Source organism: Vidua macroura, chromosome 23 (genome assembly GCF_024509145.1).
Source record: "Vidua macroura isolate BioBank_ID:100142 chromosome 23, ASM2450914v1, whole genome shotgun sequence".
In the NCBI taxonomy this organism is placed as follows: Eukaryota; Metazoa; Chordata; class Aves; order Passeriformes; family Viduidae; genus Vidua; species Vidua macroura.
In genome coordinates, this window is record NC_071593.1 from 1,817,352 (window position 1) to 1,845,072 (window position 27,721).

The window sequence follows — 27,721 nt, forward strand, 5'->3', positions numbered from 1 at the left end:
CTCTCCCGGCCGAGCACTGCCGCCCCGCAGCCCGGCTCCCGCGGGCATTCACAACGCTGCGGTGTCCCGGGCGGGCAGGGCCGGGGGCTGTGCCCCTTCCCGGACGTTTGCCCACCGCTGCGGGGAGCCCCGGGGCTCTGGAGCGCCCTCGGACCGCGGGGCTCCCCAAAAATCACCGCCCCCCCCCAGCCCCGCGCCCCGGACACGTGGAGGGAGCGGCCGCGGCTGCGGCACCGCGGGGCGGGGCCATGCAAATGAGCAGTATTGTTATGGAAATGAGGGGCGTGGCTAGGAACCACGACAGGGCTATGCAATGAGGGCGTGGTTATGGAAACGAGATGCTTGGCATGGCATAACGGGGCGTGGTTATGGAAATAAGGGCGCGTATATGGAAATAGGGGGCGTGGCTCGGCGCGTGGGCGGTGCCTCGGTCCCGGCGCGCGGGGTTGAGGCGGGGCCGGTCCCGCCCCGCGCTCCCGCCCAGAGCCCTCAGAGCGCTCGGAGCGCGGCGGCGGCCGCAGACACAGCAGCGGCACCGGCACGGCCGCTCCGCACCGCCGCCACCGCCGGCCTCTCCATCACCGCCGGCCTCTCCATCACCACCGGCCCCTCCGCCGCCGCCCCCTCCGCCATGAACTCGCTGCTCTTCGGGGAGATGGCCCGCGCCTTCTCCCCCACCGCCGCCGCCGCTTCCTCCTCCTGCCCGCTGGGCCCCGGCGGCGGCGGCCCCGCGGCAGCCGGGGGGGGGCCGCCGGTGACGGCGGCGCTGCGGAACGACCTGGGCTCCAACATCCACCTGCTCAAGGGGCTGAACGTGCGGTTCCGCTGCTTCCTGGCCAAGGTGCACGAGCTGGAGCGGCGGAACCGCCTGCTGGAGAAGCAGCTGGCGGCCCAGCAGAGCGAGCGCGACCGCCGGCTGCGCTACAAGACCTTCTCCCGGGACCAGGCGGTGCAGACGGACGGCGGGACCCCGCCGCTGGTGCCGCCGCCGGGCCCCGGGCACGGCGCGCTGCCGTCGCCGCCGCACTACGGGCGCCTGCCCGGCACCATCTGGAGCTACACCCAGGTGCGGCGCACCGGCGGCGGCGGCCTGGAGACCGTGCAGGGCCCCGGCGTGTCCTGGGTGCACCCGGACGGCGTCGGGGTGCAGATCGACACCATCACCCCCGAGATCCGCGCCCTCTACAACGTGCTGGCCAAAGTCAAGCGGGAGCGCGACGAGTACAAGAGGAAGTGAGTGATGGGGGATGCGGGCGGTCCGCGCTGCACTGCGGGGAAACGGGGCCAGCCCTCCCCGGGAGCGCTCGGGGACAGCGCGGCGGACGCGGGCACCGAGCTCCCCCTCCCCGGGGTCGCTGCGGGGCGGGGAATGCGCCACTGGGGTCGTGGGGGGCTTTTTTCCGGGGAGGGTGGGGGGTTGAACCTCATCTTGGTACCCAGAAAACTCTGGGATCCATCCCTGGGGGGATGGAGAACTGCATCTTCCAAGGAGCATTGTCAGCTTAACTTAAAAAAAAAAAAAAAAATATATATATATATATATATATATATATATATATATATATGTATATATATATATATGTATATATGTAATTTTTTTAGAAGGGAGATAATCCGTTATTAATATTGCATCGCATAGTTACTCCTAAATTTAGCTCGCCTTCATTTTTTTGGTCTGATTACTCCAGTAGTCGCTTGTGTGTGCCAGCTCCCCGAAATTAGCTCAGTGCTGCAATATTTGGGTTGCAAATACTGCAGGGCAGGGTTTGCACTCCGAGATGTTGCTCGGAATTAAACCAAAACAAAAGCCTTTGTAAGGGCCGCTGGTCTGGCGGTCTCCCCTGGCCTGTGGCGAGCCCTGGGGTTGGAATGGTGATGGATGGCGTTCCCTTGGATTGCTGTTTGGCTGTGGCAGAGATGGAGGCCAGAGGGGGAAAAAAATCTACTTGGGCTTCTGCAGGGAGATTCCTGCATTGTCTGAGGAGCTGCTGTCCTTCGGGGCTGGCGTGGGCTTCTCTCGGCTGGAGTTTGGGCATTTTTAGCCTCAAAATGCATTTCCTGCTGGCGCGGCCGGGGCTGTTTCCTGCGGAGCCCCCCGAACCCGTCCTCGTTTCCCGCATTTCCCGGCCCTGTGGAGCGTGGCCGGGTCCCTTCTGCCCAGGTTTGCAGACTGCAGTGAGCTCTCTGCTCACCTCAGGTCAGCAGCAGCTTTTGTAACACCCTCCCCTGGTGAAACCACCCGGCTCACAGGCATTTCCTCGGCGGGTTTGGCTGCCCCGGTGGGGCTCTGTGGCCTGGTCCTTGGCCGGTGCCTCTCCCTGGAGCTCGGCTGCCTCGGGTGCTCTGTCCCTCGTGGCTGGAGCCGCTGGTGTGGCTGCAAAAAAGGAGCTGTTCTCTGTGTTCCAGCCCGGAATCGTGGCTGCCGTGGTGGCACGGGGTGGTTTTGGTTTCCGTGGCTGGTGCCGAGGAATGGGAGGAGCAGGGTGCTGGATGGGGAAAGGGGATCCCACAGCATGTGGGGTGTGGTTGTGTCACCAAAACTTGGGGCTGCTTCTCCTTTTCCATGAGTACTTGATTTATTCCTGCTTCTGGGGAAAGAGGAGACTTGTGGGCCTTCAAGTTCAGCCTTTCTGCTGATACAAAGTTGATTTTTCTGCTTTTACTCACTTGTGAGTAAAACATTTTCCCCCCACTCTGTGATCTTGCACACTCGGGGGTTGCATAAACCAGATAAATTCAGCAGAGCAAAGGGCAACCTTAGATCTTATTCTTGCCTTTGAAGGAGGTTTTCCTTGTGAAAAAAAAGAGTAATTAACAGGTATCAACACGTCCCACGCTGGCGATGTTGTGTCTGCTGTGTGGGTTTTATGGATGCTCATTACTCTGGAACCGGAGTTGGTCACAGTTCTGTGACCTTCAGTCCCACATGGACAGCACACCCTTGTTTTTGGGGGATTGGCTTTTTCCTCTGGGCCTTGAGCTGCCTTGGGCAAGCTCAGGGAGCAGGATTGTGCTGTTTGAATTCCTCCTGGCACTCGGGGGAAGCAGCTGGGATCAGTGCCCTGAGCTCTGGGTGCTGCAGGGTTTGTCAGCCATCCTGCAGGGCTTGGGATGGAGTTTGTTCATGCAGGGCTGGGCTGCCCTGGCCTGGCACCTCTGTGTGTGTGTGCCTGCACTAAATGCACTCTTCGGGGTTCCCTCATCCTGCTGTGATCCCTTTGATGCTCCGGATTTATTTAGGGAGCCGAGCTGCAGGTGGAACAGGAGACTTGTGCCTGTCTCCTGATGGGGCTCTTGGGGCTTATGGAGAGCTGGCATGAGCACAGGCTCCCAGCCCACGTGTGTGACCAGGAAAAGAAATGGAAAGAAAAGGAAAAGAGCCTTTTATTGCTCAATCTGAGAGCCAGCAGAGCCCACAGCCTTTGTGGAGCAGCCAGGCCTTGTGACCTCACCCAGGAGCCACCAGCCCATAGCCAAAGATCCTTAAGCAGATAGTGATAATTCCATTTATTTCCCTTTCCAGGGTGGCCACTTGGTCAAGGAGGTTGTGGCTACCAAATGGTTGTGGTTTGAAGTATTTGGCTGTGAGGAAAAGCCAGGCAGGGGATGAACGGGACACCAGGGCAGTGCTGGGCGTGCAGGGCTCACCTGGGATGCTGCTGAAACTCCCCGATGTCCCAGCTGGGAGCTGGGAAATGCAGGGGTGCAATCCGGGGGGGAAATAATCCCTTTGGTTTCCTTTCTTTTAAAGGAAAAGTAGCCTTGCTGCTGTAAAGTAACGGTGGGAGATCATCCAGGATGTTCTTGCCAATGAAATTCTGTCTGTGCGGTTTCTGGGATTAGCAATGGCTTCGTCTGGGGGAAATATGTTAAATTTCTTTGTTCCAGTCCCTCAAATAATTTTCCTTGGACATTGTAACACAACAAACTGGAGCTCTGAGAGGGCACAGTCAGTCGAGCACAGAGATCATATTTTACCCTGGCTTTTGTTTGTGTCTGAAGCAAAATGTTCCCTCTGAGGAACCCAGCAGATATTTCAGTCCAAAACTGCTTTTGATTTTTCCTCCAGGTGATGATATTTTACTCAAATGATATATAAACTTGCATCTTTTCTACTTATTGTGCTGCCTTAATCTCATATTTTTATAGCAATGATCATGATTTTACACGAGATTTACTTCAGTGAGGGAGTTAACAACTGGAAGAGTTTTAGAGGGAAAATGAAGTTAAATTAATTTTGTTTATTTTCCAGCTATGCTTGCATTTAGAAGAGCTTTTGGACATAGATCTGACTCCAACTCAGATAATTTATTGTTTATCTATCAGATCTTTTTGTAATTTTTACCTATTGTTACCCTTTTAGCAGGAAAAAGCAAAATTGTGTTTCTGCAAAATTGCACTTTTGCAGTCAAAGCAGCTCAATAAAAAAATACTTTCAGGGACAGTTAATTGAAAACTGAGCAGAGTCACATTTTTTAATTTAAAACACTAAGGTGAAGTGTTTTTTTTCTAGACATAATAATAATAATAAATAATAAAATATTAATAATAATAATCAGCCGTGGTGCTTCAGCTGCTCTGAGGTGACACCGAGCAGAGCGGGTTCCTCCAGGAGCAGGGCTGGGATCCAGGATTCTGTATCCCATGGGTTTGGCCCTCCCTGGCTGGGCTTGGGGTCAGTCCCCTCACGTTATTCAGGAGAAAAATCTGCTTTTGGGGGAGCAGCTGGGGGTGAGCCCAGGCCTGGCCCGGCTCCTTTGGGGATCTTTGTCCCGGTTTTGGGACACTCGGGAGCCTCAACAGCCCCGGTGGCACCGCAGGGAGGGAGCTGGGGAGAACGAGAGGGATGCTCCCCCCAATTAGTTAAATCCTGTTAATCACTGACCGAGGGGGCTCTGCCATGACACGTGGAAGGTGTGGCTGTGTCCCAGCCCCGGCTCCCCGGGCTGAGGTGTCACTGTCCTGGAGACCCCTGGGGGAGCTGGCACATCCCCGGGCGTGGGGACAGCGGCGGTGCTGCTGTGGCAGTGACAGCGGCAGTGCAGGTGTGACAGCGACAGTGCAGGTGTGACAGCGACAGTGCAGGTGTGACAGTGACAGCAGCTGTACTGCTGTGACAGCGACAGTGCAGGTGTGACAGCGACAGTGCAGGTGTGACAGTGACAGCAGCTGTACTGCTGTGACAGGGACAGTGCAGGTGTGACAGCGACAGTGCAGGTGTGACAGTGACAGCAGCTGTACTGCTGTGACAGCGACAGTGCAGGTGTGACAGCGACAGTGCAGGTGTGACAGTGACAGCAGCTGTACTGCTGTGACAGTGCAGGTGTGACAGCAACAGTGCAGGTGTGACAGCGACAGTGCAGGTGTGACAGTAACAGCACTCCTGTGACAGTGACAGTGCCCCTGTGACTGTGGCAGGTCAGCTGTGACAGTGGCAGTGGTGGTGATGACAGCAGCAGTGCAGGTTTGACGGTGACAGTACTGCTGGGACGGTGACAGTGGTGGTGCCGGTGTGACAGTGGCAGTGCAGGTGTGACAGCAGCTGCACCACTGTGGCAGTGACAATGCCCCTGTGGCAGTGATGCTGTGAAGATGTGACAGTGGCAGCGAAGGTGTGACAGTGGTGGTGCCACTGTGTTAGTGGCAGTGCTGCTGTGACAGTGATAGGACTGCTGTGACAGTGGCAGTGCCCCAGTGACAATGCCCCTGTGACAGTGTTGCTGTGGCAGTGGCAGTGCCCCAGTGACGGCAGTGTCCCTGTGGCAGTGGCAGTGCCCCTGTGGCAGTGCTGCTGTGACAGTGCCCCTGTGGCAGTGGCAGTGCCCCTGTGGCAGTGGCAGTGTCCCTGTGGCAGTGACAGTGGCAGTGCCCCTGTGGCAGTGGCAGTGTCCCTGTGGCAGTGGCAGTAGCAGTGCCCCTGTGGCAGTGGCAATGCCCCTGTGGCAGTGGCAGTGGCAGTGCCCCTGTGGCAGTGGCAGTGTCCCTGTGGCAGTGACAGTGGCAGTGTCCCTGTGGCAGTGGCAGTGCCCCTGTGGCAGTGCTGCTGTGACGGTGTCCCTGTGGCAGTGGCAGTGCCCCTGTGGCAGTGGCAGTGCCCCTGTGGCAGTGACAGTGGCAGTGCCCCAGTGGCAGTGGCAATGCCCCTGTGGCAGTGGCAGTGCCCCTGTGGCAGTGGCAGTGTCCCTGGTGTGGCCAGCCCAGCTGGTGGCTGGTGCAGTCCTGCTGCGGCCGTTCCCTCCCTGGCTGTCCCCGAGCCCAGCCCCAGCCCAGCCCCTGGACAGATTTGTGTATTTATGGTTCCACGATTACTCTTAATTGCTGCAGATATTGAGTCTGCCAGATGTTGGTTGTCTTTTCCAGCATGGGCTTAGCTGGTACTAAGAGTTGAACTGGAAATAATTGTTTTACCTCAGGATGGTATTTCACTGGAAAGATTAATAAAGTCCACTTGGAAAAGAGATTATCTTAAATTTGCTGCAGCTGGGAAGCACAAAGATTATCATTGTCAAAGGCAGCGCGCGTCAAAACTCAGTGGAGCTTGTTTTTTTTAGAGAAGGGAACTTAATAAAAATGTGCTTAAGATAAGCCCTGGAGGAATGTCTGAGAACTTTTAAGGCTAAAATATCAGCAGTAACAAGATGCAAATGTTCTGCATAGACCCAATCAAAAACAAATAATTTTTTCATCCCCCCTGGAGGAATGTAACCAGCGTGGCAGACCTGTCCCTGCCTCGATTGGTCACAGGGCTGGCAGGAACAATCTCTGTGCAAAGCCACCTCTTTAATTCTGCTATTCCTGCTTTTCTTTTTCTGTTTTAGAGGGATAATTATTTTTCAATGTGGCTTTTCACAGAAATTCCGGATTTTCCACCGCTTCCAGAGCAGTGGAAAATCCCTGGTCTGGGGGATTTTTGGCTGCCTCTTACAAGATGTGAAGTTTGATATTAAATGCTGGCTCTGGTGAAACCTGAGACTCAGGCTTGAAAAGCCCCTTTTTCCCTGGCCTGGGAGAACGTCAGTTTTCCCTGTGGAGAAGGGATAAAATTGCTTGATGTGAAAAAATCTTGGCTGTGTGGCACAAATATCCAGTTGTAATTGCTGGGTGGAAAGTGGCACTGCTTGGAGCTGTGCAAGTGAAGCACCATAAGAGTAATATTTCCTTAAATCCATCTTTCCTTCTAAAATGCTGCTGCAGAGACACACATTTAGGGTACACATGGGTATCTCTCACAAATCTCAGGTTTGTTTATTTTTTTCCTCATGATACAGCTGGAAACTGGGACTTGTGGGTTGTAGGGATGCAGGAGAAGGTTCGTGAGGAGGGGAGGGTGCTTCTCTTTGATCCTGATTTCTAGCAGTGCTCCACGCTGGGGTTGGGGCTGTGCTTGGAGTATTTAATAGACAAAGAAATCTCTGTGTGTGCCTTCAACTGGTTTGTAATGGGAAGGCTGAGTGTGTTATGACTGACTTGAAGGAGCTGTTGTTGTTCTGAACTTTATTTTTAAATTAGAATTAAAATAATTAATTTGTAGATAAACTAAGTGGGGAGGAAAATCCCCTACCCCCTCCTGTTGTGGCTGGAGTTTTAAAGAAAAAACTTCTCTGTGTTTCTCAAGGAGAAGCTTCCCCTGCTGCAGGAGAACCACAGGACTGTGTGTATGTATTTAGAATTTACCTTTGTGACTCACTCTGGGCTTTCTGAAGGCAATAAACCCCCAGATTTTCAGAGCACAGCTCAGCACTGAGTGGGTCTGGGAGCAAACCCCTCCCACACCTCAGCTCTTAAACCCAAAGAATCTCCCCAGATGCTGCAGTGTGGGCTGAGGTGGAAGCAAACACAGGAACCAGTGATAACCAGTGATAACCAGTGATAACCAGTGATTTCCAGCTCTTCTCGTGGGGCTTTGGAGCAGAGATGCCTCTGGAGTGCTGGCCTTGGGGCCAAGAAAGGCTCTGCAGCCACCTCCAGCTCAGCAGCTGCTTGTTTGTGGCTCAGGGTTTGTGGTGCTGCTCTGCCAGCTCTCGGGTCGGTTTCCTGCATCTGCTTTTCTCTGACTAAGTTTACTTTTTTCTGAGCTAGAAATACTCACAGGATGTTGGTTTTTTTTCTCCTGCAGGGGCCCTGTGGGTCCCTTCTAACTTGGGATAGTCTGATTTTAAATCTCCATCGTGGTGTTTAAAATCAGCTCTTTTAAAACCACCTCTTTTTTTTTTTTTTTTACCAGAAAGGAAGATATTTCTTCCAGGTTTTTTGAAGTTTAAAAGCTTAACAGTGTCTGTGTGTGCACTGTTCAGAGTAGCTGAAACTCCTGCATAGCCTTGTGACCCCTTCCTATAAAAACTTACCTTGCTCCACGAACCCTGAAGGGATCAGTGAGAAGTGATAATAAAAGGCAATAAATGATAAGAAATGGCATGAGACTGATATGGCTTGGGAGGCAGGGAAATCATGGAATCACAGGGTGGTTTGGGTTGGGAGGGCCCTTAAAGATCCCGTTCCAACCCTCTGCTGTGGCAGGGACACCTTCCCAGCCCTGTCCAGCCTGGCCTTGGGCACTGCCAGGGATCCAGGGGCAGCCACGGCTGGGTGTGTTTTTCTCACATTTCTAACCTTGAACCTCCCACTCTTACATCTGAAGGGAAGGAATTTGCCTCCACTTCATGATAAATGTGGAATAAGGGACAAAAATATTATTGTAGTAGGGCACTAGCCTGGGCACACTGAGAGCTTCTTGCATTTCAAATATATTGTCAAAAATGCCTTAATTTGGGTCGGCCTCTTCTCCCAGGGAGCAGTGACAGGAGAGGAAACAGCCTTGTGAGGGTTGGATTGGGTATAGGGGAAATTTCCTCATGGAAAGGCTCCCAAAGCACTGGCAGAGGCTGCCCAGGGCCCTGCTGGAGTCACCATCCATGGGAAGGTTCAGAAAACGTGTGGATGTGGCGCCTGGGGATGCTTTGGCTGCCTGGGGATGCTGAAGGGATCGTGTAGGAGGGTGGATCTGGTATTGATGCCAAAGAAATAAAGAACTTGTCTGGTGTTTCCTAACCCCTGGTATCACCTCATCCAGGAGCTCTTCTGGTCAGCTCATTATCAGATCATGCTGCTTCAAATTAAACCTGGGAAAAGCTCAGGTGATTTACCAGAGGTGACTTCAGGAAACTTGGGAAAGATTCCCTGACTTTCTCCAGTGCTGTGGCAGGAAGTGGCACACATTTTTACCACCGCTGGATTACCAAGGTGCTTCGTTTCGAAAATGAAAAATTTTAAAAACTATATTCTCAGCCGTGGTTCCGAAGGCCTGGCAGCCTCTCCCGTGCCCCTGCTGTGAGTGCTGCTGCTCCATGTGCAGAAGTGACATCAGCTGTGGCTCTGGTCTCCTGCAGGAGGGGAGGGCTGGCAGAGAATGCAGCTCTGTGCCCGCTAACGAAGTGCCCAGCTCGTTAGGGACCCAGGCCAGCGGCCAGCGCCCGTCACTGCTGAAATCACAGCGGAGAGTCCCTGCAGCCCTTTGTCCCTGTGTCCATCTCTCCTCTCCATGTGACTCCTCTGGCTCCCCGTGTCCCACTTCCCCAAAACCTGGGTAATTTGGAGCCCTTTCCAAGGGGACTTTGGGACTCACCGGGTCATGTCGGCTCTTTGTGCCTGAGCTGCTCCTTCTCCCTGGGGACAGGTTCAGGTGTCCCTTTTTTGGCTTCTTCTGCCTGGAAGCAGCACCATTCCTTGCTTGGAGATGGCATTTCCCTGTGTGTGATCAGAGCCTTGCTGGGTTTAATCTTCAATCTGATGCTCATTTCGGGGGGTTTGTTCTGAATTTGCACTGAAATCTAGTCAAAAACAAGGCTTGTGCCTTGTTCAAAAACTGCGCCTCAGTTCCATGTAGCTTCCCAAATCTCTTGGCTCTGTGGACAAACCATTTACAATTCCCCACTCTTAGTGGTTTGGGAGCAGGTGAGCTTCATCCAAAGCTCTGTGTTTGGTGCTTGTGGGCACTCAGGGGTGCCTGGATTTATGTGCTGTGTGTGCACAGACATCAGCACCTGGAAAACCTGACAGCTCCAAGATCCTGGACTAAAAAGAGGAGGAATTAACTTGCTCCTCTTCATGTGGGCAAGGGAAGTTGGTAATTTGCAGTGGCTCATGCAGCCAGGGAATGCTGAAGGAAGTGATGATTTACAGCAGGGCTGCATCCCCCTTCCCGTCAGTGCAGTGACTCAGGCTGGAGCCCGAGATCAAAGGGATCCTGCCTCAGGACTGGTTCCAAATCTGTGATTCCACTGAAAGTGTCCCTCTGCCTGTGCATTCTTACAGGTAAAATTTGGCTGTGAGAGGAGAAAATACAACTATACCATTTTTATTTATTTTTTTTAAAACTAAGCTCCCTCTGACACAGAGCACAGAATTTAAATTGAGCAGGCCTATGTCAGTTCAGTCAAAGAATTTGACCCTGACGAGTCAAATCTGGTTAAAGAGAAAACCAGGCACTGCTGTAAATTTACTGGGTTCCATAAATTGGCAGGGGGTGCATTAATACTGAATTGCAATGGGGATATTTTAATATCAGTATTTAATATTTCAAGCAGCTGCTGTCATTAAAACTGCTGCAAGAAATTCCCCCTCTCTCAGGCAGAAAATATATCTTTATTTCCCTCTCTTCCATAAGGCATTCACCATATGCTGAAGCATTGGGCAGTCTGGAATATTTTCCCAACTTTTTAATCAAATTTTTCCCTCAAATGACTCTGCCAGAATCACCTCACCTTTGGCTCTTTCTGCAATTTTTAAAACACTTGCTTTTAAATTTTTTTCCCTCTCTTTTTTTTTTTTTTTTTTTTTTTCAAGCAAGGGAAAAACAGAGCACAGAGCAGTTAAAAAATTCCTTAATGCCCTGGAAAATGCATTCCTGCTAATCTGTATTCCCCCCCTGGCCCAGAGCTGCTGGCTGGCAGCAGGAGAGCAGCTTTCCCTGTTCAGGGACAAAGTCACCCTGGGAATGCTGGCCCACGTGCACAGGGGCTGGCTCCCCTCGGGGAGCACAGAGAAATCTGCAAATAAACCCTTTTCCTTCCTCCCGCTCCTCTCCTGTTGTTATTGTATCGAGGATGGGTGAATAAAGTGATAGACAGGCTCTAAAGTCTCAGAAGGTGAAATGCTGAGTTTATTAGAAACCACACGTTCTTTTATAGGCGGCTACGATAAAGGTGAACTTGATTGGTCTTCAATCACTACTTTTTACACTATTGGTTAATTAGGAACAACACCCTTCTGTAAACATCTTACAATTACCAACACTCTGCCTTTGGGTTTCCCTTGGGGCAAGGGATCTCTCTCTCCATGGATGTGTGATGCAGGCACACTTCCCTGCTCACTTTTGGTGGCTGGAAGGAATTCACTGTTTTTCCTCTTACTATTTAATGGAGGGGAGGGTGGGAGCCTCGTGTGGGGCTGTGGGTGCAGTGCTGAGCTGTTCTGGATTTGTTTCAGCCCCAAAAGATGTGTTCCCCTGTTTCCAAAGGCAGAGCCTTTTCCTTTTCCCAGCCTTCACTGGAGCATTAATTCCAGTTTGATCTTCCTGCTGTAAAATTCCCAATGAGATTCAGCTCCGGGGCTGTGGGCAGGGATTTATTCCCTGGGGGAGCTGTGGTCTGGGGGGGTTGGGTCCATGACTCAGCTCCATTCTCCTGTAATTGTGGGGCACTGGAAGGCAGGGGAATGAGGTCACTGCCTCAGTCGCTGCAGCCCTGTTCCCTGGCCTGTTACAGTGGGGAAAGGCTGGGACAATTGGGATTGTTCATCCTGGAGAAGCTCTGGAGTGACCTAATTGTGGCCTTCCAGTGCCTGCAGGAGCTGCAGGAAATATGGAGAGGGATAATTTACAAGGGATGGAGGGACAGGACAAGGGGGAATGGTTTTAAACTAAAAGAGGGAGAATTTAGATAGGATTTTGGGAAGGAATCCTTCTGTGAGGGTGGGCAGGCCCTGGCACAGGGTGCCCAGAGCAGCTGTGGCTGCCCCTGGATCCCTGGCAGTGCCCAAGGCCAGGCTGGAGCAGCCTGGGATAGGGGAAGGTGTCCTGCCGTGGCAGGGGTGACACTGGATCAGCTTTAGGCTCTTTCCAACCCAAACCAGTTTGGTTTTCCGTGAAAACCAAGTCTGTTCTGGAACTCTGCTGTTGTCCACCCTTCCCCTCTACAAACACCCCAGGGCTGCCTCTGCCCTGGCTGTTTATGTCCCCCACTGCTAAAAATTCAAGTACTAAACAACCCCAGTTCTTGGAAATCTGTGCAACTGAGGCAGCAAAAGCAACTGTTCTGTTTGTGTGAATTGAAGACTGTTCTGCCTTTATATAAATATTTAAAAATGCCTCATCTTGAATTTTATACCCTGCTGTCACCTTTATTCATTTGCTTCCCTCTCAAATGGCAGAGTGCTGTGGATGAATGGTAATTCTGTAGTCCCCATAATTGACTGGAAACCCTGACCTTTATCAATCTGCCTGTTGTGCCGGAGGTGATGAAAGCAGCCTGAGCAGGGGGTACATTCTGTTCCTGGGGAGGGCTGTTGTGTGTTCAGGTGTCACTGCAGCCCCTGAAGAACAGTTTGTTTCTTGTTAACATTTGTGTGGTTACATTTGTGGCACTGCACATTAAGTAGCTTTACCTTTGTGAAGGCAGTAAAACCCTTCATGTTCAGATATGGGAATGGATCCACAGGGGCACTGGAGGGTGCTGGGTGTTCCTCAGGGGCCTTCCCTTGAAGAACAGTTTATTTCTTACCCTCTGTTAACATTTGTGTTGTTACAATCTTGGCACTGCACAGAAAATATATTTACATTTTCAGAGGTAATCAAACTCTTCAAATGCAGATAAGGGAATGGATCCATAGGGGCACTCTTGGGAGTGTTGTGCGTTCCTCAAGTGTCTTCGGAACCCTTGAAGAGCTTTTTATTTCTTCCCTTGGTTAATCCTCATGTTCTTACAACCCCAACACTGCACATGAAAGCTACCCTTCAATATATTTACATTTTCAAAGGCAATAAAACTCTGGAAATGTAGATAATGGATCCATAGGAGCACTATAGGAGTCCTGTGCATTCCCTCCAGTGGCAGCGGAGCCCTTGAAGAAAAGTTTATTTCTTCTGAGGTCAGAACCTCCACACTGCACATAAAAGCTGCACTTAAATATATTTACTTTTACAAAGGTCATAAAGCTCTTCACACAGAGATAATGGATGTGTAGGGCAGTGTTGGGAGGCTTTGCTGTGCCCTAGGTGTGTATTCCACCTGTCTTCCTGACTCCTGGGAGCAGATAAGCTTTATCTCATTTTTTTCTTTGTTCTTCAGTAGGTTCAGTAAAAGTATTTAGGGCTGGGACAGAGATTAGGGTGAGCAGAGCTCTCAGTTTTGAGTTTGGCTCTGTTTTGAGGCTGGTTCTTAAAGGATGTGGTGGAAGAGGGAGATAAACCCAAAGACAAGGTGAGGAGGGCATGGGCACTCCATTATTTCTGCTTCTTCAGGCTGAAGAGCTGCACAGGGGACTGAAAATCGTGAAGTAATGAATTCCTGCAGGTTCCTTTCCACAGAAGGGTAATCCTGATCTATTATCACTTGGTCTTATCGAGGCCTTTCCCAGTGAGTGAGGTGATAACAGCAGGCTGGGCAGGGAGGGCTATTTATAGACCGCATTTACTCAGGGAATCAGAAAGTAAATAAATGCCTTTTATGAGAGAGGATGTTCAGCACCACTGTTCTGAGCCTTGTGCAGGTTCCATTCTAAGAGCTGAGCTCAGCCCATGCACATTTAATTACACAGTTCTGTGCTGCTTTTCAGCATGGATCATCTTTTCCCAAAAATGGGTGATTTGCAGTGCTGGGGTGAGAGGAGATGGGAACATCCCTGGGTTCACGTGTGATATTCCCATTCTCTGGACAGAGAGACATAATTCTGTCTCTCAGGAGAAGCACAGAGAGAAGAGAAAACAATCTTTATCTGCTCCTCTGTTTTCCCCATGTGGAATGTGGTGTGGAGATTGTTTACCTGAAGGGATTGCTGGGTTGGATTCTGGTGAAGGTTGTTTGGCTTCAGTGACCAGTGGGGTCCAGCTGTGGCTCGGGCTCTCAGCAGAGTCACGAGTTTGTTAGTTGATAGGTAAGTAAGAAGTAAGTGTGTAGAGTAGGATAGTCTCTCTTTAAATAGCATATTAATGTAATACAGTATAGTTTTAATAAAGCTATCCTTCAGCCTTCTGATCTGGAGCCAGACATCATCATTTCTTCCCTGAGCCGGGGATGCCCTTTTTTATATTCACGTGCTGGTGTTTGGCTGCAGGTGATGGAAGTGGTGCTGGCCCTGGTGGGTTTGTGCCATCCCAGGGGTTTGTTTCCTTTCTTTCAGACTGGTGTGTTCATGAGAGCAATCCTTCAGGAAGGCTGTCAGCCTAACTGGGATGGATTTCCACTCTGGGAGTCCGGGGGACAGCCCTGGTTTGCTCCCAGGGTCACACTGAGACCTGTCCTGGCTCACCCTCCTCACCAGAGACCTCGCTGGGAGCCTTGCTGGGACTCCCCTCGATGCAATTCCAGTGCCAGGGAATCCCTGCTCCCTCTGGAGAGCAGGAGACCCACAGCACCACTCCAACATTCACATTTCCCTCTCCACCAGACTGCCCTGAAGTCAGGAGGCAGTTGTGAAACAAAATAATCCTCACCCTACATGGGAAAGCTTTCCTGTAGTCACGGGCCTGGTGGACAACTCCTCGGGGCTGTGATGGAGGAATCATCCCTGGAGTCATGTGCAGCAGCTGAGATAATGCACTGTGTTCACTTGGCAGCCTCCAGGACAGCTTTCATGAGGTGTTTATAGGGGAGAGAAAGGAAAAACATGCCACAGAAGTTTGCCTGGACTTTCCGACAGCTTAGATCTTATTATGGCCTTAAATCCCTCCTGGAACTCCTTGTCTGAGCTGCCAGAACTTTGGCCAAATCTCTGCTGCTGCTGAGAGGCCTCGGCGGCAGTAGGAGGTGAGAAATGACAAAGGAAACATCCTGAGCACCATAAAAACACAAATGTATTTTTAAAAGGGTGATGCTGTATATTAGAGCATGTTCTTATGTCACCTCCTCAGAGTGGCTGCCAGGCTGGAGCTGTGTGGAATTATTCTGCTTTGTTACAGCAAGTTCTTGATTAGGGTTTCAAACCTGGCTTGTTGTGGGTTTTGTTTCTCTCATTCTTTGTGCTCCTGCCCGAGATCCCTCCTCCACAATAATGTTTTCATAAGCTCTGGAAGTCTCCTGCATTCTGGGGATTAAAAAAAACCCAACAAACCAGAAAAAAGAACTGAGAATTCAGGGTAAAAGAAGAAAGAAAGGTGAGAGAAGGGGGGAAAATACGTGTGTATGTGGAAAAATATGGGTTCTTCTCATGCTACTTGAAGAGTTGAGGGAGAGCCTTGAAAATCAACTCAGGTCTTGTGTTCTGGATTTTATTTCGAAGCTCTTGGGCTGCTTGGCCTCTGAAGTGAGTCCTGCCAAAGCCTCCTGGTGCTGGTAATGGCCTTCAGGACTTGTGGGATTTATTATTGGGTATTTTATGTTACCCTAAGATTCATGTTCTGAAGGGGAGGTGAAGGAAAAAGAGTTTGAGGTGGGGGGAGGAGAAACAGGGTGGGACCCCTGCTTTGGAAACCTCAGGACATCGAGGCCAGTCACATTTCTAGTGCAGGGAGCTCCAAGTCGTGTTTGGTGGCAGCTTGAAAAGAGCTTTTATTTATTGTAAATATTTGCTTAACACCAGGTTGCAGGGCATGGAGTCCTCATGTGGGCAAACCCTGCATCTTAGCAAATTATCAAGACTGTTGAAGGCTGGGATAAGATTTTTGGTGAAATTTTTTAATTTCTTTTTTTTTTTTTCTATTCAACTTGGTCTAGGCACGCCGGTGCCTATCTCCTGCTGGTTTATTACATTTGAATAACCGAGGAGCACGAGGCAATTTCCAAGTTTCCCCAAACAATGGGTGGATTTTGCAGCGATTATCCCGTGACTCAGGCACAACCACCCCTTCCCACTGCTGCTCCCGTTCTGTGGGAGCTCCCTCGTAAACAAGCCCGCTGCAATCTGCGGGAGCCGCTGTGCGTGTGCTGTCAGCAGCGATGGGCTGAGCTGTCCAGAGGGACCACACGGCTCTGCAGGGACACGGCAGAGTCACACGCTGGCTTCCTCCCTGTGAAAAACGCAGATTTTATGATTGGCTTTTAGCAAATATTAAAATGAATGTTATATGTGGAATGTTAGAAAGTTATGCTGTATTAGTTCTCTTCAGTAGTGTGTTAAATACAGTTTTAGGTTACAACATAATGTTAAAATAGGAACTCTGTGATGTAGGATTTTTTTACTAGCTCAAGCAAGGGATAAGATAATCAAGAAACTCTTTGCTCAGAGATAACAGCGACAGGACAAAGAGTTACAGCCTCCTTATTGGAAAAGACAAACATTCCTCTACCTTCTCTCTGTCTTCATGGAACCACCAGGATTAAGGAGAAGGAGTTGACAAAAATCAGAGAAACTCTTAATTTGCAAGGAATTTATGCATCATGTATGAGATGTATGAACATGCAAGACTATTGCTTTTAAGGTTATTCCTTTGTTCACAAGGTATGCTTTTTGTGACTTAGTGTCTGAAGGCATCCAGACGTCTGTAATTCTTTGCTTTTTATTGTCTTGTGATTGTCCTAACTCTAAATTTTTATTACTCTAATTGTATTACTATTTTTATAACCATTTTATTATTATTAAGCTTTTAAAATTTTAAAAACCAAGTGATTGAGGTTTTTCACACTCCCCTTTGTCTGCCCAGCCTCTCTGGAGCTGCTTTTCACCTTCCCTACAAGTTTCTCACATTAGCACTTGCACCACAGGAATTGGAGATGATGAATAGACCGGGCCATTTGATGCCTTAGGATTTACCTTTTCCATTTTTCAGATCCTGTCCTGCTTTAGTGTAGAACTATGAAACTCCACAGCCTGTCAGCTGCTGCTCTCCTGTTTTACTCAGACACAACAATTCCTCTGGGCCTGAAACTCAAGGACCTCCAGCCTCAGGCCCTGAAAAGTATAAACAAAATTAGTTATGGGGTTATGGGGTAGCAAACTGGGGGTAAATGACTTCGTTACCTGAAGCTGTAATTGGAGCATTAACCCCTGATAGGTAAATGGGGTTAAAAATTTATAATTGTCTGAAAAACTTGTGCCCATCGTCCATTTTGGGTGTAGCCTCAGAGGCTCCTGACTGCCCAAGGGGTACCTACTGAAGGCCTTTAATAAATATTCACTTTTATTCTCTTAATCTTGTCTGGCCTCTGTTCTAGGCAGCCATCCCAAGGCATCACATGAGTGAAATGGGATTTAAAAGCACTGGATGGGCTTCTTCTTCCTGCCCTGCTCTTGCAGGGTTGGCAAAAAAAACTCCTTCAAGGTGTCCAGCCTCTGCTTCTGGTTTGTTCAGAGCTGCCCGGGCCTGGCTGCCCAACCCTCACAATGAAATTTAACCCCCTGCATGCCATAGGTGGGGAGAGAAACACGGAGCACTTTCTCAGGAGCAGAGAATAACTGGGTTTGGGACTACTGTGGGAAGTTTAAAAAAAATATTGACTTAAATCAGTGCTTTCTTCAGGCTCAGCATCTCTGTTCTTTGCTTTTTGCTGAAGTTTTGTAGGAGTCCAGGATCATCTGCAGCCTTAATGATTCTAAAGCATCTGCTGCTGTGTTTTGGTATTATTTTCTTCAAAGAGCATGGTCATCAGTGAGTTTATTCAGCTGGATTTTCCCAGCAGTTTTTGATATTTGCCTGTGTCTGTGTTGGGACAAACCACCTGAACGCACACCACACTAAACCCCATGAAATTGCAGCTTGTCAACAGGCGGAGCTGTAAAAGAAATGTAAATAAATGTGTGTTCACGAGGGGCTGTCGTTAATGCAGGGGGTTTGTAGTGCTTCTGTTTGCTGGAGGTTCCCTTCCATGGGAATTCAGGACTTGATAATTAACTGTAGCCAGGAGCACTCCCAGCAATGTAATCCTGTGCTTTTCAGATTACCTGTTTCCAAAGGAGTCAGAGTAATTACTTTATCTGCAGTTGTGACAACACTTGTACAGGAGTGTGAGCTTCTGTGGGGCTGTTCCCTGAGCCGTGCCCAGCGTTGTCTTTGCAGGCCTGGAGAACATTCCCTGGATCCCTCAGTGGCACAGGAGATAAGGATTTGGTAATGTGCAGAGAGCAGTGTGGAGCTGCTGTTGGGGAGAAAACAGTTTGATCAGAGTGGAGCTAAAAACCAGAGTGTGGTACAGAGACTGCTGGAGCTCCGGAAAAATGGGATTTCTTTCCAGTTTCAGTTGAGTTCTGTGGAACTTCCCCTCTCCTTTCCATGCAGGGGTTGGAATGAATGGGTCTTTAAAGTGCCATCAACTCAAACCGCTTTCCCTTCCCTCTTTGTTCCCCAGTTGTGCCAGTCCATGAGTTCCCAGCAGCACCCTGAGACCCCTCAGAGAACACCAGCACAGGGGAAAGCCTTGGAAATGCCATCCCAAATTGAAACCAGGATTTGCCCAGTTTAAATTTGCTTTTTGCTGTTAACAAAAGTCTCTATAGAGAAAGGGAAAATATAATTGGCTAATTCAGTTCTTTGGCAGCTCACGTGTCCCTGGGGTGTCTCTGGTGGCTCCAAGGCTGTCTCAAAGAAATGAGGGCCAGTCTCAGCAGTTGGGAGTTTAAAGTTCATCATCATATTTCCCCCTTTTTTTCCCACTTCCTAGGGGTATCTGGCGTGGGAGAGGTTCCTCTTCGCTGTGCTGCACATTTTCCCCTTTCCCACTGACATTTTTGTCCAGTGTTCCCATTGATGTTTTTCTGATTGTGGACTTGTTTGTCCTTGTTCTTTTGGCTGCTTTTCCATGATTTCCCAGGGATTCCCCTCTCCCCCAGAGCAAAGGCCCAGCCCTGCACACCTTTCCCAGGCTGCTGTTTCCCACCAGGTTCTTTTGCTGGGAACAGTTCTGGGTTGCTGTAATCGCAGGAAATGGCTGGGGGTGGGAGGCAGAGCTGGATAAATCCCTCTCCCCTTCCCTGGCAGCTCTGCCTCCCCAAAACCTGCATTTCAGCTGTCAAAAACTGCAGCAGATCCCCACTGCAGAATGATTTGTTCATGCTTAAGAGCCGTGCATTTGTTCAGGGCTGTAAACACTGTCAGCAAGGTTTTGACAGCAGTGAGAAATGAATTTAAGTTGCTTGTGCAGAGGGAAAACAAAACCGGCTTTGGCTCTGCCTGCAGCCTGCCAGGGGTAAAACAGAGGGGAAAAGTGATTCCCTGTGAGGCCCTGGCACAGGTTCCCAGAGAAGCTGAGGATTCCTGATCCCTGGAAGTGTCCAAGGCCGGGTTGAACGGGGCTTGGAGCAGCCTGGGATAGTGGAAGGTGTCCCTGCCCATGGCAAAGGGATTGGAACTGGGTTGGCTCTAAGGTCCCTCCCAACCCAAACCATCCTGGGATTCTGGGAAATTCAATCCTGTGAAACCCAGCTGGGTCATTGCTGGGACAGGTTGGGCACAAATGTGCAGAGGAAGAGACAGAAAGCAGAGTTCAGTTCACATTCTGTCTCCGTTCTGTCTCTGTTATCACATCACAAATTACAGCCTAAGCCTTTCTGCACACCTGGTGGTGTCTTATCAGCCAGAGCAGTTTATGACTAACCCCAAATCCTTTCTCTGCAGGAAACATTGTGTTCCTGCCATGGCACAACGGTGGGAGGTGTGATAAAATGTACTTTTAATTACACTCCAATTTCTTGAGTGTGGATACTTTATTTATAAAGACTGCACAGGCAGAGGCCTTTTGTGGTTTTGCTCCTCGGGATGTAACTGCTCTGGAGCAGCTCTGATTTCTTGAGCTCAGGAGCAGCAGAAGGGCCAGGCTGCAGTGGATAGATGCTGTGAGCTTCCATGAAACTTTGGGAAGGAATTAACCAAGGAATTAATTTCCATGGCCGGGTTCTCCTCAGGAGAGTGCACTCCTGGCCATTGTGGGTGGGAGTTGCGGCCTTGGACAATTCTCATGGGTTTAACCTGGTAAACAGTGTTTAAAATCATTTATAGCTGTGGAATAGGCACACCAGTGATAATCAGGCTGGGTTCTGTAGCCTTCAGCCTGATCTTGCTCTCCAGGAGAATAAGCAATGAGATTAGGGAAGGGAAAGAAAGAAGAGCAGCAGAAAGAAGAAGCTGAGCTGTACAAAACTTTTCTGTCCAGACTTCTCCTACTTGCAGAAGTTCTGATTCTCCTGTGGAATGGCTTTGAAACCAGGACAGTGATTAGATTTTCCTTCACTTGGCTGGGTGTGAGAATGAAAAAACCTCAAGTCCACAATCAGCAGGTCTGTGCAAGGCCAGGGGATCTCGTAGGGGATCTTTCCTCCCTTGTATGGAACACACTGAGAACCCCTCAGAGCAGCCTCACCTGCCATGCTGGGCCTGTTCTCAGGGAGTTTCTCGTGTCCCTGGGAGTCCAGGGAATCCCATTCCTGTGCAAGGGGCTGGACAGGGACAACAAGAGGGATCCTGAGCTTGTCCAAGGTTCAGAAGGCAGCTTTAGCAGTGCCCTCCCAGAGCAGTGTGGTGGCAGGAATAAGTCACACAGGAGCGGTGACTCGGAGCCCTGCAGGGTGTCACAGGTCCCTGCGGGTCCTCCTGCTCTGCTGAGAGCCCCATAATTTTCCCTCTGAAGGAATGCAGGCACAGCTGCTGCTTTTACTTGATGTTGTTGACCTGTGGTGTCATTAAACCTGGGTTTTGTTTGAACAGCCCATGTGGGCAGCGAGGAGACACAAAGGACTCTGCAGATGATTTTATTGTGGTTCCACGAACAGGCTGGAGCATCTTCCTTGCTGGGTGTAATCAGGGGCTGTAATTAGGCAATGTTTTCCTGTAGAGTAACTCCTTTTAGCAATTTTCTTCACAAGGAATTGCTGTTCAAAGGTCTCCTTGCTGCTTTAAGTAGAGCCCAGGTCTAGAATTAGGCTTTAATATTAAACCTCTCCTTTATGGGGAAACACCTGACAGGAGCAGGGCAAAGGGGGCAGGTTCTGCTCTGCAGAGATTTGATGTCTCACAATGGACTCAGGGATGAACTCCCCCATGGCTCTGATGTTTGGGAATTTTGATGCTGGAATGGTTTTAGGCAAAACAGCTTCTGTGGAGAGGGAGTTGCAACAGGCAGAAACAACTTCACTCAGTGCTGCATCCTCTGCACCAGCAGGGCTCTAATGGAATCAGCCCTTCCCATTAAATTAATGTGTTTTCCATGGAGCCCATCAAGTAACATTTAATTTGCCTCAATGAGGCTGGGCACGTGGGATCAACATGATCAACGCTTGGGATAATCGGGAGGAATCCCTGCACTGTACAGCATCTTAAAAATGCTCATTTAGACAGAGGTAGCAATTGTGAAGAATCTAATTGGTTGATGTAATTTTATGTCTAATTTAGTAACTTAGTGCAAAATGAAGACTGGAAGGAAAATGATCTCTTAGGCAAGGATTCCAAAATCAGAGAGAATGGTGAATTGTTGGTTTGTTTTGGGTTGGTTTGTTTTGTTTTTTTTGGTTTTGTTTTGTTTTGGGTTTTTTTTGGGTGTGGAGGATTTTTTTTTTTTTAACAAGACGCAGGAGTTTGTGGTTGCCCTGTGCCTGGAAGTGTCCAAGGCCAGGGCTGGATGGGGCTCGGAGCACCCTGGGGTGGTGGAAGGTGTCCTTGCCCATGGCAGGGGGTGGAATGAGATCATCTCTAAGCTCCTTCCAACCCAAACCACTCTGGGGTTCCATGAAAAGTAAAGAAGGCTTTATAGAGTTCTTTTTTAAAATGAAATCCATCTTCCATGGTTCAGACCTTTTGAGCTCCTGGAGCTGTTTGTGTTTACAGTCCCAAACTCCCCTCCAGCCGCAGGAATGGTTTGGTGAGGGGGTGACAAAATGGTTAAATGGACCTGGCACTGCAGCAGAGCTTCGGTGCCAGGAGGGCTTCTCTGAATCTGTTTGGAAGGTCTGGAACATGATCCTTTCCCATCCCAAAGAGCCAGACCCTGCCCAAAGAGCCAAACCCTGCCCAAACAGCTGAACCTGTGCCCAAAGAACCAAACCTGTGCCCAAACAGCCAAACCTGTGCCCAAAGAGCCAGACCCCTGCCCAAACAGCCAAACCTGTGCCCAAAGAGCCAGACCCCTGCCCAAAGAGCCAGACCTTGCCCAGATTGCTGCCTTGGCTGATTACAGGATTGCAGCGTGGATCCCTTTGTGTGGGCAGCCAGGTGTGTTCATCTGCCAAGGCCGTGGTGGTGCCATCTGTGCTCAGCACGGCGTCACCCTGCGCTGCTGCTGGCTGCTCTGTGGCTGTGGGGATGGCATTGGTGGGCACATCCTGCACCCCTGGGCCAGGCCTCAGCAACTCCCAGGGGGTGAGCGCTGCCAGGGACGCTCCTAGCGTGGCACGGGGTCACACGGTGCCAGTGAGGGTCACACGGTGCCAGTGTGGGTCACACGGTGCCAGTGTGGGTCACACGGTGCGAGCACAGGTCACACTGTGCCAGTGCAGGTCACACAGTGCCGGTGTGGGTCACACGGTGCCAGTGCGGGTCACACGGTGCCAGTGTGGGTCACACGGTGCCAGTGTGGGTCACACAGTGCCAGTGCGGGTCACACGGTGCCAGCACAGGTCACATGGTGCCAGTGTGGGTCACACGGTGCCAGCGCGGGTCACATAGTGCCAGCACAGGTCACACGGTGCCAGCGTGGGTCACACGGTGCCAGTGCAGTGTGGGTCACACGGTGCCAGCGCAGGTCACACGGTGCCAGCGCAGGTCACACGGTGCCAGTGTGGGTCACACAGTGCCAGCGCAGGTCACACGGTGCCAGTGCAGGTCACACGGTGCCAGTGCAGTGTGGGGTCACACAGTGCCAGCGCAGGTCACACGGTGCCAGTGTGGGGTCACACGGTGCCAGTGTGGGTCACACGGTGCCAGCGCAGGTCACACGGTGCCAGTGCAGGTCACACGGTGCCAGTGCAGTGTGGGGTCACACAGTGCCAGCGCAGTGTGGGTCACACGGTGCCAGCGCAGGTCACACGGTGCCAGTGCAGTGTGGGTCACACGGTGCCAGCGCAGGTCACACGGTGCCAGCGCAGGTCACACGGTGCCAGTGTGGGTCACACGGTGCCAGCGCAGGTCACACGGTGCCAGTGCAGTGTGGGTCACACGGTGCCGGTGCAGTGTGGGTCACACAGTGCCAGCGCAGGTCACACGGTGCCAGTGTGGGTCACACGGTGCCAGCGCAGGTCACACGGTGCCAGTGCAGTGTGGGTCACACGGTGCCGGTGCAGTGTGGGTCACACGGTGCCAGCGCAGGTCACACGGTGCCAGCGCAGGTCACACGGTGCCAGTGTGGGTCACACGGTGCCAGCGCAGGTCACACGGTGCCAGTGTGGGTCACACGGTGCCAGCGCAGGTCACACGGTGCCAGCGCAGGTCACACGGTGCCAGTGCAGTGTGGGTCACACGGTGCCAGCGCAGGTCACACGGTGCCAGTGTGGGTCACACGGTGCCAGCGCAGGTCACACGGTGCCAGCGCAGGTCACACAGTGCCAGCGCAGGTCACACGGTGCCAGTGCAGTGTGTGTCACATAGTGCCAGCACAGGTCACACGGTGCCAGCGCAGGTCACACGGTGCCAGTGCAGTGTGGGTCACACGGTGCCAGCGCAGGTCACACGGTGCCAGCGCAGGTCACACAGTGCCCCATGCTCGGGGCTCTACAGAGTCTCACATGGTGCCAGTGCAGACATGGCCTCGCGTGGGCACAGCCTCCTGCTCAGGGCTCCTGTGGGTGCCATGCAGTGCCACTGCAGACACGGCCTCTTGCTCGGGGCTCTGGTGAGTGCCACACGGTGCCATTGCGGGCACGGCCTCGTGCTCAGGGCTCCTGTGGGTGCCACGTGGGCGCTGGAGCAGCCCAGCCCTGCTGGGAGGAGGGTGGGAGCACAAGGCTGGTTGTGGGACGGGGCACGGCCTCGGGGGCTCTGGTGCTGGGTGCATCCCTGGCAGCTGGGCTGTGCCAGGGGAGGTGCTCCTGTCCCACAGGAGAGCAGGGCTGGGAGCAGCTGGTGCCACACTGGGGTGCTGCAGGGAAATGCACTGGTTCTGTTTCCTGGTGTGCTGCCTGTTCTGGGTGTTTGTGTGCTTGGGAATGGTTAGCTTCTGTCTCCATGAGCATTTTATGGGTACTGCTCAAACCAGTGCTTCAGTTTCCTATTGTGGACTTAAACCTGGTAGCTCTGGAGTTCCCTTCCCTTCCCTTCCCTTCCCTTCCCTTCCCTTCCCTTCCCTTCCCTTCCCTTCCCTTCCCTTCCCTTCCCTTCCCTTCCCTTCCCTTCCCTTCCCTTCCCTTCCCTTCCCTTCCCTTCCCTTCCCTTCCCTTCCCTTCCCTTCCCTTCCCTCAGAGCTGATGGGGACACACTCCAGGGAAGGAGTGAAAGCCTCAGCTCAGAGTGGCACCGGAGGTGCTCAGACCTTCTCTTGTTCTTTTTGGAGGTTTTCTTCCCTCCACCACCCTACAAAAAAGGCTCTTCCTGAAGAGTTTTGCTTATGGAATAAATACTTTGTCATTAAGTATGACTTGATGAATGTTTTATTCCTTGAGGGAGGGATATTTTTAATGAAAGAATAATCCACTTGATACCATCAGGCATCATTAATGATCAGCTGCTCTGTTTGTGCCTTTCTGCCTTGAGCAAAAACATTCTTAACCCAGCATGTTTGTACCTGGTGCCTTCTGTGAGCACACGTTCCTTGGCTAAATCAAACCAGGCATCTAAAATCCCTCCAAAAGGCAATTATTGAACAGCTTTTGGCAAGTCAAACTTCTCTAGAACGGACTTGTTGTTCCAAAGGAGTTTTTGTGAATCTGCTGCCCTTCCCTGGTCTGTATTCCTGAGCTGGACGTGGTACTGGGACAGGAGAAGGGAAGAGGATCCCATTCCTTGAGAGGGGTTTTAAGGCATTGGTGATGCCTTGGAAAGGCTGAGCTAGAACAGAGACTGGACAGAGCTAAAGGATAAAGCAGGGATTTATGAAAAGGATGTCCTCAGTGGATCCACCTCGGGCAGCACAAGAGCCCAGCCAGGGCTGCACCCAAGATGAACCAAAATGGTCCCAAAATGAACCCAAGATGAACCAAAATGGACACCTGGTCAGGGGTCTCTCACTTTTAGAAGCTCTGCTCCATTTGCACACTGGAGTTCATTGTTCCATTCCAGCTTTAGCCCATGCAGTCCCATCCTGCTTGTTTTTCTCTCTCCAGCCCACGTCGTTTGTGCTCTTGGGCCTGAGGTTTGGATCATTTGTCCTTGGTCCCCAGCTGGAGAAGGAATTGTTTTGTCTCCCTGCTCTGTGCAGAGAGCTCACCATCCCATAATACGAAGCCCAGACTCACACACTAAAGCAGCACAGAATGTGACAAACAGAAAAGCCAAAACCTGAGGCCTGGGGGCAAAGTGGTTTGGGGCTGGTGTCAGCACCGGGCTTGGTGCAATTCCATGACCGCTGAGGCTGGAGCTCCTGGAGAAGCCTTGGAGGGCTGTGGTCCCGAGGTGTCTCCATCTCTTTCTCGGGAGCTGTGGCTGCTCTCCCAACTTCCGAGGGAGCAGAGCTCTGCTGTGACTCAGCTTTACCAGAGCGCTGCTTTAAGCTCCGGTGCTTTGTTTGCCCGGTGTCCTTCCCAGAGAGCCGGGTGTCCTTTGTTCTCCTCTCAGACTTGAGGCAGGGCTGAGCCGGCCCGAAGGAATGACAGAATGCCCCTGGAATGTGAGAATGTGATGTGTCACATCTGGGAAAAAAGGGCTTCAGAAAAGTCAGGCTTGCCCTTTATTTGCGGGTGGATGGAACTGACGTCCTTGGAAGGTGGGAAAGAAGGGGAAAAAAAAAAAAAGAAAAAAAGCCTGGCTTAGGCATGAACAAATTCATGTTGCTGATCTTTTTTTAGAAGAAATAACTAAAAATGTAATAAAAAGCCCCAAAGTCTGGGAGCTTTGGATGGCAATGTTTCTGAGTCAGAAACAGGATTTTTGGATGCAGCTGGAAACCATTGCAGTTGCTGCATGTGAGCCAAGAAATAAAGTGTGTTTGGGGAGCAGCAGCAGTTCATCTCCTGCTGCAATGGGAAGGCTGCTGGTTTTCCAGCCATTTCCCATTTGGGTATTGCAGAATTGTAGGATCATGGAATCTCCTGGGCTGGAAGGGACCCACAGGGATCAGGGAGCTCCTGCTCCCCTCGTGCTGTGCAGAGCTGCTTCTTCAGGGGGTGCTTCCCTCTCCCTTGGGATGGAGGCAGCTCCTGAAGCAGTTGGGCCCTTCTGTGGGTATTTTGGGCTGCATCCCCTGCTTCTGTCTGCCCGGGAGCAGAGGGGCATCCACAGCCTGCTGGGATTACAATTTGTGGAAGGCTCCTGTGACCTCAGATGGTAACTGAGGAGAGAAATACTGATTAATATGAATGACCATGAGAATCATGGAGTGTGGTGAATAATAAAGGCAGCAGAACCATAATTAGCATCCTCTCAGTGCCCTGACTCCTGGATCTTGGGAATGTGCAGCAGCACAGCTGCCAAGGTCCCTTTAAAGTCAGGTGTGCTGCAGCAAACACAGGATGATCACAGAATGAGCAATCTTCTTATTGTCTCACCTCCCTGGAAGTTGAGATGCACAATTAATCCTCCTCTCCGTTGTCATCCCCTGCTCCTTCCTCTCTTCACTCTGAATATTCTCCCAAGGTTTAAGTGTGAAGGGAAAGTAAGATTGGCATTTTGAGCTGGTAAATGAGGTTAATGAGCTTGGTGGTGGGTGGGAGGAATGTGCTTTGGGGTTAAGAATTTGATATTAATGGTTAGCAGGACCCTCCTTGCCAGACCTATGAAAATTCCCTTCAGTCAGGCAGGAACTTTTAAAAAACCTGGTTAAAAACTGGTTAGAATTGATTAAAAATCACCTGATGGTTTTGTTGTTGCTGTAATTAAGAAAAACACAGGGACTGTGGGAGGGTGTGTGGAAGGTGGCACCTTTTCCCCCTCTCCTGAAGAGAGGGTTTGGGTTTGCTGGGCAGGAATTAGGGCTGTAAATCTCTGCAAAAGGCACAAAGCAAAGAAATGGAGCTCCTGGGATCCCTGCAGCATGAGGAAGGTTGGTCTGAGCAGATTTGGGATGTGTAATTGTGGCAGCTGCTGTGGCTGACCTGCTGGGGAGGAACTCGAATCCTTTCTCCTGGCTTTTGGCAGAGTCAGGGAAAACACGCAGATGACGTTCTCCAAAAATACCTCCCTCCCTCTGCAGAAGGCACGGTGAGGAGGCAATAATTCAGCAGGAGGGCTGGATGCAGCCAGGATCCCTCTCCCAAGAGTTCAAGCCTTGAGAAGCAGCAGATCAATTTTTGCAGTGTTTGCTCAACTCCCATCCACCACTGGCAGCAGAGGCAGGAGGGATGATTGCCCTGTAACAGGAGAAGCAGCTCACAGATTGCCAATATAATTGCCTGCTTTAATTAATTTCACCTTCCTGCCTCTGATATTAGAATGTGAAAGGCAAAGTTGCTATTTTTATAGCAATGCACATGTAATTAGTACAAAACCCACCCAGGGCATGGA

At 50.9% G+C, this 27,721-nt stretch overlaps 1 protein-coding gene across 1 annotated transcript in view; it reads left to right on the forward strand.

Annotated features, from left to right (window-relative positions):
* Nucleotides 1–559: 559 nt before the first annotated feature.
* The window catches only part of IFFO2 (intermediate filament family orphan 2), a 48,091-nt gene continuing 20,929 nt past the window's right edge, over nt 560–27,721 (forward strand). The window contains exon 1 of the mRNA XM_053997512.1: nt 560–1,233. Within this exon, the coding sequence (XP_053853487.1) occupies nt 632–1,233 (602 nt within the window). The 5' untranslated portion in view covers nt 560–631. The remainder of the gene's footprint in view (nt 1,234–27,721) is intronic.